Source organism: Amphiura filiformis, chromosome 14 (assembly GCF_039555335.1).
Source record: "Amphiura filiformis chromosome 14, Afil_fr2py, whole genome shotgun sequence".
Classification (NCBI taxonomy): Eukaryota; Metazoa; Echinodermata; class Ophiuroidea; order Amphilepidida; family Amphiuridae; genus Amphiura; species Amphiura filiformis.
This window is the reverse complement of record NC_092641.1, coordinates 11,117,683-11,130,137: the sequence shown is the minus strand read 5'-3', so window position 1 is coordinate 11,130,137 and position 12,455 is coordinate 11,117,683. Positions and strand designations below refer to the sequence as shown.

Below are 12,455 nucleotides of genomic sequence, written 5' to 3'. Positions count from 1 at the left end.
ATGGCAAAGTCACCACAAGATAATTTCATCAGGTGCCACGCAGCTCTACATGAACTGTTATCACGCACAATTCCTAGTCTACAGAATGCTGTTGACGTATGGCATCACAAGACTACCACCCAACCTTGTTCTAACCCAGCCCAATGTCCCCCTTACAAGAAACCATCTCTGAAGAACAAATCATGCCAAGAATGCATTGCATGGGCAACAGCTATCGAAGCACAGGTGTACCCACCTTGGACCGTTGGTTCTCTACAGTGGATGAATGCAAATTCAACTTTGTTCAGCAAAGATCCGTTAGAGGCGATGAAACTATTTGTTTTACGGATGCCTGCAAATAATATAAATACGTATTCAACACTCGCTGATTTTGACACAGCATCCTTGCTCATGATTATGGGGAAATTCAAAGAGTTTCACCATGGGGATCAGATTGTATATGATAATATTCAAAAGGTAAGAAATATGATACTCAGTAATGTGTTTGTGTGAAAGTTGTCATTCATCCAGTTGATTCAAATTGAAAATGTAGCAACTCGACTAACGCTTATTTGAATAGATGCGGTATCGTGCCTTCTCATTTGTGCATCGTCAAGCTTCTTTGAGCTTTTTCAGCATTTTTAAGTTCGGATAACTAAAATGAATTTTGTTTTGGCAACTTTTACACTATTTTTGAGTTGTCCAAACTTACTCCTTTTGAATTGCGCCAACATGGCGAACAAGTCATTTCTATGAGTGTGGTAATTATAGCATATAAGCACTGCATGTACACAGGTTTATTCAAAGTATAAGTACGTAGCATCAAGAGAGTGCAACAAATGGTTCAACAATTTGTTTACAACTACATTAACCGTTGCAAAATTTAGAGTGTGGTTATGAAAATCTGATATTAAAATGTAAATTCTATTTCCTTACCATAATAACATTTCGTTTCAGATAGCCCAAATCCGAAACGCCCTTGCTCACCTGAAACTTCGTAACAGCATCCATCTTGATGACCAGACCTTCAACAACTACTGGACAGACATCACAAACCTTGTCAACTGTTTACCAGGTATAGGACGTCCATACTTTACACAGCAGACTGCCAAAGATGTGATCACCAAGTTAACAGAGGTGCGTCTTCACAAACACATTGATAATGTCTAACATATTAAGAGTGTTCGTACTATATTTCGATGATCACCAAGCTGATTGACATGAACTACCATGACTACGGACATTTCAGAAATACCTTGGTGGGGTGCAAAAACATGCGATCAATAAAGTTTTGTACACCAGGTTCAGGGGTCGAAAAGTTTTAGCATCGACATTGCACGTTGTCGCGCATTTTTTCTTGTCGTTACAAGGTAATACAATTCATTATACGCTATGTGATTCAATTTTAGTTCTAATTGTAAACCCAAACACATCGAAACAGGTTTCAGCTAAATACATCGTGACAATATACTTACTTAGTATTTTGGAGACTGACTTTCATACATTCCTGGCAGTGACGTACCAACCAGGGGCAGTAGGAGGCAGTGGCTCGAAATACGGGGACAAAAAAAATTGACCAAAATGTGTGCATTTGGTCTAATTCTGCTTAAAAGTAACTAAATTTTTGTCCATTTTATCATTAAATTATCAATTTTCGCGCGCTTCCAATAAAGTAATTTCTAAAGCGGGGCAGCGGAACGACTTTGCTGCAGTTATTTTCTCTTCGAAATGTTGCCCGATAGAATAATAGTAACAGAAACGTTAATTTTATGAGTCACACTGATTTTTCCTTTAATAAGGGGCAAGGAGGTTAAGTTTCCCCTGGCTCGAAATATTAAAACTAATTGACTAGCAAAGCGATTTGCCCTCTTTGTAACGTGTAGCGCCAGTCTTGTTCAGGGTGATTTTTTTTTCAGATTTCATATACATATATACTTCATGGGCCTCAAGGAAGAACAGATGATTAATTGTGTTTTCAACTGATTGAGTGTCCCAGGTTAAGGGTAGACGGGGTATTGTTGGTCGAAGCAACCTAAAAGTCGATTTTCATTATCTAGATCAATATATTATTGAAAAATAACACCTTGATGTTTTGCAAAAGTTCATTCTACAAATCGTATACTTTGCAAACTTGCTTAATTTATTGTTGTTAATGAGTTATGTACGTTTTACAAAAGTGTTGTTGTTTCAGCCCTCTTTACAACGTAACTCAAGCACCGCAGCACCTATAAAAGTATATCTGTGATATTTTAATGTTTCTACACGCTCGCTATGAATTGAGCAATGCAGTTTTTGCCAAAGCTCACTACCATTCGTAAGATACTGTGAACTACCAAATCACAACAGTTTAAAATAGTTCATAACCTTAAAGAAGAAATAAAACAAAACAAACAAAACAAAAATATGTTCGAAAGTTTACGGGAAAGATTATACTTTGTATTTTTTTCCAATTTTAAGATAAAAGACCAAACAATGCCGGAGAATATACAACAAGAAGCCTTGAAACCTTTGATAGAAGACATCGTACTGAAAACCTTAGAAGACAACAAACCAAACCAACCTACTACGGTGACAGCTACCCAAACTGAAACACAAGGTAAATTAAAGTAGTGATGAAGCATAGAAATATTATGAAAGAGGATCATATTTGGGTTAAAATAAATCATTAAATTTAAAAAAAACCATTGTTTTACCAAACACCCATTTGTTTGTAATGTGTTTTTTAATATTATTTTTGGGCATTGGGGCAGTTTCTATGTAAGAAAATTTTGCTTTGATACCAGTGTGCAAGATAATGAATATTAGTTCAGATCATGGGGGAGTGAATACATGCCCTTATTAAGGACTGTGTAATAAGTGTATCCCCCCCCCAACACCCGGCAAAAAGAGGGGGAACAATTTTTGGCAGGGTAAATGGGGAAGCTATATTTGGCATGTCGAAAGGAGAGGACCAGATATTATTGGCACGCACTCATGGGGTACGTTTTAAATAAAAACGCTCTAAAAAGGCTTAGGAAAGCACCATAGAAACGTTATAATATTCTAATAGGCAACATTTCGTTACACTTGCCTTTTTAGCTAGACCAATTTATGTTTGCAAATTGGGTTTCCAGGTAAAGGGGCATAGTGTGAAATATGGCTGATTTCTGCTTTTCACGCACCTTCTTCAAGAACAGGTCTTGTCCTACACTATCCCACCTACTCTCAGATTTCTTGGGCTGTAAATGTGGTCCAGGAAGCTGTTCCATGTCAGGGCGTTTTGATGTTGTGTCAGTTGAACAACTGATTTGTTTACTGACATGTGTTTAGAGTAGAGTAGTGTGTAATTTTGGTTCATTTTGATGCACAGGATTTTAAGATATGACCTTATGAAAAATTATAAGTTTCTTTTTTTGGCTTAGTGACGCATTTATAGAATACGAAAATTGTTTACACTTATGAACACAATGTTTACATTTTAGGTTCCCGTCTGGAAGAAGTCAAACTATGTCAAGTCCATGGTTGTACTGAAGAGGTAGCGCGTCCTGACTGTATGGGGTTCCGATGTCAAAGGCATTTCGATGGCAAGTATCAACAATTTCATTTAAATCTTTTTTGACTATAAACACAAATACAGTAATCGTTCTTAACAACCTATTGATTTGAATGCATTTTAGAGCATCAGTTGGCCTGATGGTTGTATTTGTGATTATTTATTTAACTTCAGAGTTATATTTCTCATAATTTATTATTAATTTGGTTTTCAGACTTGGTACAATCAATAGCTGAAGATTTAAGGAAACACTACAAAGCTAATAATTGCCAAAAGAAAATGTATCCTTGGAAACCTGGAAATTGTGTGGACTTAGAGCGAGTATATGTACCAGTGACTATAGACATTACGATACCTGGATTGCGGCCGATAAAAGAGCGTTTAAAATCCTATCAAGAGATTTTCGAGACTGATGATGATACACGTTATATACTGACAGGGAATCCGGGTCAAGGAAAGTCTACATTCTGCGCCAAATTGGCCTTTGACTGGTGTTACAAATCTAGTTTGTCTCCCCTCAAAGACGTACAACTTTTATTCATAATTCAATTAGCCACATTAACTCATTCAAGCGATATTGAAGAAGCTATATGTTCGCAGTTGCTGCAGTCGTCGAATGTGGATATATCTACCGTTGGGAAAGTCATTCGTACTCTTGGTAAAGAGGTCGTTATTGTACTAGACGGGTTAGATGAAGCTCCTCTTGATTTATTCAAACACGAATTTACCGGGAATCTTGTGCAGATTATTCGATCCAAACAATTGGGAAAATGTTGCGTTCTTGTAACGACAAGGCCGTGGAGGGAACGGGAAATAATATCAGAGAGTCCTGTATACAGACGTTTAGAGTTACAAAAGATGAAGCGATCTGATGTTAGGAAATACGTTACGAAACTCTTCAGTCTGAATCCTAAAGATCTGGCAACAATAGCGTTAGGAAAGCGTTTGCTTCAATATATAGACGAAAACAAACTCGTATTGGATACTTCTACTCCATTAATGGTATTGTTAACTTCGTGGTTCTGGATTGAGACTAACGGCAAAAGAGGTATACCGGACAGAATCAGTGAGGTATATGAAGAAATAGCGACCATCATGTATGAGAACTTCATGAAAACAAGTACAAACCAGGTAGGTATATTTTAAGTTTGAAGTATTTGAGAATTATTCAGTTACACTCTGTGTACTTGTCATAAGCTTCAATATAAAAAGTCTGAGTTTTGAGATATTTTCTTATAAAAATATGAAGAGCTGCTAAACAAATACTGTGCCTGTTTGTACTCATTTTAATGCATTTTTCATACTGATTACAAAAAATCTCAAAATTTGATTTTACTTTACTGACTCGAGGAAGGTATACGAATTATATAGTATCTTTGTCTCTTATTGAGCGTCTCCTTCTTATTTTATTATTTTATCCTCATTTAGAATGCTCAAAGTGATCAAGAACGCCAACCTGGAGTTGTTGAGAGATTAGTTGATCGCACTCGTCGACTTTTACCACTTGCATCACCAAACCTCCCCGTCATATCTCAACAGGTATGTATTGTGATATCTTACTGCAATTGAAATCAGGAAAGTAAACAACTTCCATCAGATTATGTTCCTCTTTTCATTTTGAGCCAAGCAAATAAGATAAAACGAAAGAAAGTAATTTGTCTTCATTTCCAATGCATACATTCTGAATACGTGTATCGGCGAATCTGATTGGCTGGTTAATTCCTGGGATAATCTGATTGGTTGATTAAATACCAGGATTTATTTTTAAAATGCAGACTTTGTCACAAGTACGTCACGTTATTTTTTCAGGGTATTTTAGTTCAATAAAGTGCATTACAATAATGTAAAAACTGAATGTTTTTATTGACCCTTTTGTTGCAGGATAAGTTTTATTTCTCTCTTGGGGAATTTTCGGTCTCTGGTTTGACACCATGGGCGACAAAGATTGTGTTCACAGAAGATGAAATCAAGAAATCATGTGGGGAAAAGTGCCTAGAAGAAGCACTCGGCATGGGGATTATGTGTAGGAGGAGTGAACATATGCATGCGCTACAGTTCTTCCATAAATCAGGGCAGGAGTTTTACGCCGGCTATTATCTTCGACATCATCCCTCAAAGCTAAGATCATACCTCAAAAAATTGAAGACTGTCAGCGATGTCTTAAGCATAGCCCCTGTCTTACTATTTGCATCTCGTCTTCAATCGGCTGCCAAGATGATCATCCAAAAGCTGATGTTACTTTTCAAGAGTGAAATTGACCCGCAGACGTATTATGAGGATGAATTGTCAGCAGACGAAACACGACCTATACAACAGTATATTGAGTTGTGTTTACAGTGCAACTTTGAAGCGGATGCCAAGGCGGAGTTCGTTTCAATTCTAGGAGATTTATTCATGGAAGGTGAAGTGCTATTTTATGGTATCTCATCCAAGACAGCCATCACACTCGCATACTTCATGGAATACTGCGATCCTGTGGCTATTCGTGGTATAACATTGCGACCTATTGCCCACGTCGGTGATATCAATATATGCTATGGAGTATCTCACGCAATGTTCATCATGTTCCATATAGAGGGTTTGACTACTATGAAGCACCATTCTACCGATATGATACAACAAGTATACGATTCATTTGTTGAGGCGAACCCAGAGTTACACAAGGTCTGGATTCGAGAGTATCCTCCACCTCACCTAGTGGCATACATTCCATGTATCCAGGCATATGAAGGGCTACCACCCCCCTCGGAAACGAACATTTTGCCTATCATACACTGCTTGAAGTATGTCAAAGTGGAGCGACTAAATGTAAATCATTTCAAACTTGATGATGATTTACTAAAAACGATAGAAAATGGCGAAATAAAGTCTCTATCGCTGCTGAAGGTGAGGTCAACTGCATCTACTGAACAACAGATGACGAGACTTGCGTCATCCGTTCACATGATTCCATTACTGCGTGTACTCGATATCTCGTACAATAAAGTTCAGCCAGGACAAACGCTTCCAATCCTTGCTAACAATCTCAAGCATTGTGCAGAATTGCGTGAGTTGCGTATGTTTAACATGCAGGCACCAGCAAATGATATGGAATTATTTGCACAAAATGTACCATCTAAGCTGACAGAGTTGGGCCTTGAAGGTAACGAGATGAATGATGCAGTAGCTTCACATCTTGTGGAAACCTTACCTACTACACTGAAGAGGGTGCACTTCGCTTTGAATCGGCTGAGTCAGAGTAAACACAATGAACTAATGCATTCAATTCACAGCAAACTTCCGTGTCTAAGGACTCTTCATGTCTGGGGCAGTGCGTATGCAGTAGATTTGGTAAGACATGGTGGCCTAACATTGGAATCATGCCAACAAATGGATGAGCTCTTGCTAGCTTCTGATAACTCAGATTTGATTCCTGAAGAAGTTGTGGAGAAGTTTGTGGAGAAGGGAATGCAACAAGCAAGGAATATCACTTTGCTCTCTTTGTACGGAATACGTCTAGGCAGCAGGAAGTCATTTTATCGATTGGTAGAAGCAAGTCGACAATGTGAACATTTTTGGTAAGGATTTCATCTTTGTTATCTGTCATTCTTATTCTGTCATTTCTAATTGACCTTTTCGGTAAATGCTATAAGCCTTTGCGAGTACACATGACGTCGTTTGACGTCACGTCGATCTGCGCCCATGCGCACATCGTTTATCGAACATCGTTACTGCGCATTGCAAGTCGGCGTGACGCCAAATGACGACATCTCAGGTGTACTCGCAAAGGCTTATGGGATTTACCAAAAAGGTCAATGAAGGTCTAGTATATAAAAAATTTATATACAAAACAAAGAAAGACAGGAATGCATCACCATGCGGAACTGGTCGGCCTAAAACTATAACAAAATTATTACGGATAGTGATATAAATCAAAATAATACTGCGACATCAATCACATTATTTTTGGCAGGTACACGAGAAACTTACTCCCTGATGATGTGTTGCCAGACAAGCTGGATGACTTTGTTATTCTCGTGTGATAGGTGGAGTAAAGGCTGTGTTTACAATCCGGAGTGTCCATCTCTTTTTCTAAACGACTGGGACTTGGGGCCAGACTCATCTGTGTAAACATCTCAAAAAAAGTAACTAACCCCCCTTAAATAATGACCATTATTAAAAACCGGGCGATTGTATTACAAATCTGTCAAATGCGTTGGAAGCAGAATTTATTTCTGCACATTTTGACACCTCATTTGTAGCAATTAACTAAATATTGACGTCACAGCGTACATTTAAATCAATGTAACCCAAGATTTGAAAGTTGCAGTAAATTGTATTGATTTTGTATTCAGTATAATGGAAGGTAATCTGTGTAATGATATCTGAGTGTTTTTGTATCTTAATACTAATTACGGCGTGTCCGTCCGTCCGTCCTCTGTCCGCGCGCTATCGCGTTCGCGTCCCGCGAGTTTCGCGTTCACGCGGTGCACTATCGCGTGCTCGCGGTGCACTATCGCGTGCTCGCGGTGCGCTATCGCGGAGTATCAACGGGAGTGTGCGCGGAGTACAGTCCGCGCATCGGAAAAGCATTACAGTGTGACTAACAGGCGCATCTCATCGGACCAATAATTATAGGCCTAGGCCTTATTTTCAACACATATTTCAATATTAAGATACCGAACACGTGCACACACCAAACACGTGCATGTAGACCTATTTTTATGAGAACATGACTATTTCCGGAAGGCCTATGAACCGTTTTTGCGTTCACGTTTCTCGCGATTGATTTCATTACTTTAGTAACGGCCTATATCCACGTCCAGGTACTAATTTCGGTTTCTCTAAATGTGGTAACAGGGCAGGGCTTGGAAGAGGCGAATGATTGGTTTCCAGATTATGGGTATGCCTACCGAAGTAAGCATCACACCTTTAAAACAAACAGAGTTGATTAAGTTGTGTCTTGGGTCTTGATCATTGAGAGACGCATTTCTTAGTAGTTTAAAAAGTCAGGGCAGGTATATGGGTAACGAGTTTGGGTAATTAGAAATAGGCCTATCACGAGAAGCGCCCGACCCGAGAACCGCGAAATCTAGTTGTATATAAGTGCAACTTTCAAATCTGGACCTCACTACATTAAATTGACCGGTGTTTTATTGTTTTCTGGGCTATAGTATTAAATGAGGTGTCAAAATGCGCAACGCATTTTACAGATTTGTAATACAATGGCCCCTTTTTGAATAATGGCCATTATTTAAGGGGGTTACTTACTTTCTTTGAGATGTTTATACTATTGCTGTGGGGTCGGTTTCTCTTCCATCACAGCGAGTCTGTTTACCTCCTCAGCTTTTAAGCTGGTAGCCATCACATCTGAGTGAAGTGACACAAATGAGATTAAGTATCTTGCCCATGGAAACAACGTATTGGCCGCAATATGACTCGAACCTACAACCTTGTGATCATGAGTCTGATTATTTTACCGATAGGCCATCGCGCCTCCTGCACCGTGTGATAGGTAACCACTCCTAGAAAAGATGGAATCTCTGTAACATGAGATGTTACTTAACGGGTTGGTGGTATTTGAAGCATTTTGGAAGTACTCTATTCATGTTTTAAACAGATTAATTGAGTAGGGCAAAGAACACTGATCAACATATCTCGTATTTGAAGCTAATTCGACATACGGTTTTCATAATACAAACATTTAAATTTCTTTGTATCGTATTGTTTTATCAATAATCAATATAGTGAATGAGCTAATATGACTTGAAAGTACTCTTTTTTACCAATATTTTGCTAACAACAATGCATAATGTTCATTACATTTTTATTTAACAGAATATTGGCTTCAAACTTAGAAAGGTGTTCCTGATGACTTCCCGATAAATTATGCATAATTAATTAGCTAGCCGCCTTAATTTGCACAATTAATTAGCATTTATGCAAACTAGCTCATTAATTCTGCAAATATGTAAATTAGAGGGCGTCTTCACTATATAATACATTAGAACATAATTAGAAACATTTTGACCAAGTTGCAAGGCAAAAGTTCCCTGAACATTATTTATGCATTGATTTTAGCATTGAATTTTGGCAAACAATACATATTAATGAGCTTTTGCAAAATGAGTTGACTCCTTGCATTGGTTTTCAAAAATCAATATTTCCTAAACAATTTCTTTTGTTATCTATTAAATTTTGTCATGATTAATGGACTGTATTTTCTACAGTGCCTGGCGACGTTGTGCTCATTTTGTGGGAGTAGGTGATTATGGGTTGAGGCTTTCTAGCTCTCAACCCTCGATATGATAAACTCCTCAACAAAAGTTTGGAAAGTTTTTTCAAGCATCTGTATCTCCAGTTATTTGTGACATATTCATATCGTGTTGCATATCACTGGATAGCTACAATACTCCCCTTTACAATGACACCCCATTTGAAACAACACGCCTTGTGAATGTAGTGGGGTCTCAAAATGAATTTGCCAAATTGACCATTATTCTGTGCTCAAACAAAGCTAGCCACTAACCTTAATAGCGGGTGGAAAAACCACAGGCAGCCACAATAGTCAGGCACCTTCTCATGCTGCTCACCGACCTGGTTACATGTTACTGTGGGATGGAATTCCATTCTTCCACAAGGATTCGTTGCAGGTCATTCAATGTGGTTGCCTATGGGCTTCTTTGGCACGCACAGCACGATCAAGCTGGTCCAACAAGTGTTCAATCGGGTTGAGGTCTGGCCCCCGGGTCTGGCCTGATGGCAGGCCATTTTGACTCTACTCCCATATTCTGTAGGTAGTCGTTGACTACCGTGGCTATGTGGGGCGAGCGGTGTCATCTTGGAGGATTGCATTAGGTCCCAGATTGTGAAGCTATGGGATTGCAGCTTGCTGCACAGAATAATGGTCAATTTGGCAAATTCATTTTGAGACCCCACTACATTCACAAGGCATGTACTCAGCCGTGAAAAATGTTATGGTTTCAAATGGGGTGTCATTGTAAAGGGAAGTATTGTAGCAATCCAGTGATATGCAACACGATATGAATATGTCACAAATAATTGGAGATACAGATGCTTGAAAAAACTTTCCAAACTTTTGTTGAGGAGTTTATATATCATAATATTTGAGATTTCGTCAACATCATTTGATCTTGGAGCACGGGAACGAATAACAGCTCTGGCACTGGATTTACAATATTTCACAAGATGTTACCAACTCTGCTTATCGTCTCGCTGCTAAAAAAAAGTATGAACTACGTTGACTGACAATCACACACTACCCAGCAAACACAAAACGTTTTCGACATCATTCGCAAAAGGTTATAAAAGGTTGTCATAAAACGTTTAAATGTCGGGTTATATAAAGGGTATATTAAGAGTATAAAACGGTTTAATAACCTTAAAAAACATTTTTTGATAATCTACTGCTCAGCAAACAAAAATGTTTTACAGAAAACGTTTAAATGTCGGGTTATATAAAGGGTATAAAAACTTTTTGATAACATTCCAAAAACGTTCTTGAAAACTTGATACAAAACATTCTAAACAGAATGTTATTTTGGGGTTGAAAAAATATTTTGCGAAAAATGTTTGCCCAAAATATTTGCAATAACGTTTTAAAAACGTTTTCATGACCTTTATATAACCCGACATTTAAATGTTATTAAAATGTTTTGAAAAAAACATTTTAAGAACATTTCTGTGTTTGCTGGGTTCAAATATTTTAACATAATGTTATTTAAGTATTGACAAATATTTGGCAAAAATGTTTGCAAAAATAGTTTACAATAACATTTTTTGAAAACATTTAAAAATATTGTTGTAGTGTATTTTCATACAAAACGTTTTAAAACGTTATCATGACCTTTATATAACCCGACATTTTAATGTTATTAAAACGTTTTTACCTAAACCAAAAGCCAAAATATAACTTATTTAAAACGTTTTTAAAACGTTTTTGTGTTTGCTGGTACCTATCAACCGTGGACTGATTTCATACAACAATATGGGATAAAGTCTTATATGTATTATTAGACTGTTTGCAGTAAATTTCACATTTCCGGTCCCCGGTTGCAGTGACGTCCACGGTTTGAGTATAAAGTTTCATAAAAATGCCGGTAAACACCCCACACCCCCACGCACACACCCCTCCCCCTACCCACACCTTATATGAGCCATCCACTAAAACCACTTTTTTGGATAATTTTGATTGACTCCTTCAGACAGTAATCTCAGTAAACTTGCATTTTAATGTGTATACATTGTACGCGTTGGTTAATAATGCAATTATGAATGGCCAAGTGGTCCAAAAAACGCGTAAGACAAGATTCGGTAAGGTTGCATCTAATACGTGTAAGAATGAAGCGGGATTTTTAAATTGACGAATCACAATCTCACGCGTAATAAACTTCAACTAATAATATGTAAAGACGTTTTGGGATTTGTAACACCCACGATTTCTTAAACGTGTAAGGTTTGGATTTTAGTGATGGAAGATACGCGATATTATGGTGGCGTACGAGGATAAGGAGTGCTCGCCACCAAAATCGTAAACGAGGCATTTTCTAAATATGTATGAGGGCTACAATGTTCTTTATTTAATGCCGAATGTCTGTCAGGAATTGTTCCGACTGTTGGTCCGTCATGGTAACTGCCCGATTAATCTCACTTTTGGCTACTTTTTTTAGTTTATATCTGGAGTCAATTTACACTCAATATCAATTAATTTCAAGAGATGATAGTAAAATGTTTACGTTTGTGAAAACTACCGCGGTGCAGATCGATATCGATTATTCGGCACTCATCGTACCAGTCAAATCGGAATACCGTCCATCTCTAATAGGCCATTCTTATTCGTATAAGAAATGCTATGGCGAGATTTCAATGGTCGAAGATGACATCGCGTAAGATGATAGGTTGTTTGGGGTTTAAATATGGGTTCTTTATATACGATTCGTCAATT

The 12,455-nt window shown here is 37.8% G+C and overlaps 1 protein-coding gene across 1 annotated transcript; it reads left to right on the top strand.

Moving 5' to 3' along the window:
- LOC140169189 (uncharacterized) lies at positions 1-7,885 on the top strand. Its single transcript, XM_072192447.1, has 8 exons — positions 1-456; positions 937-1,116; positions 2,437-2,575; positions 3,441-3,542; positions 3,726-4,642; positions 4,940-5,050; positions 5,393-7,068; positions 7,464-7,885. Exons 1-8 carry the CDS (start codon positions 1-3, stop codon positions 7,531-7,533), a joined length of 3,651 nt encoding a protein of 1,216 aa, XP_072048548.1. The 3' UTR covers positions 7,534-7,885.
- Positions 7,886-12,455: the final 4,570 nt, after the last annotated feature.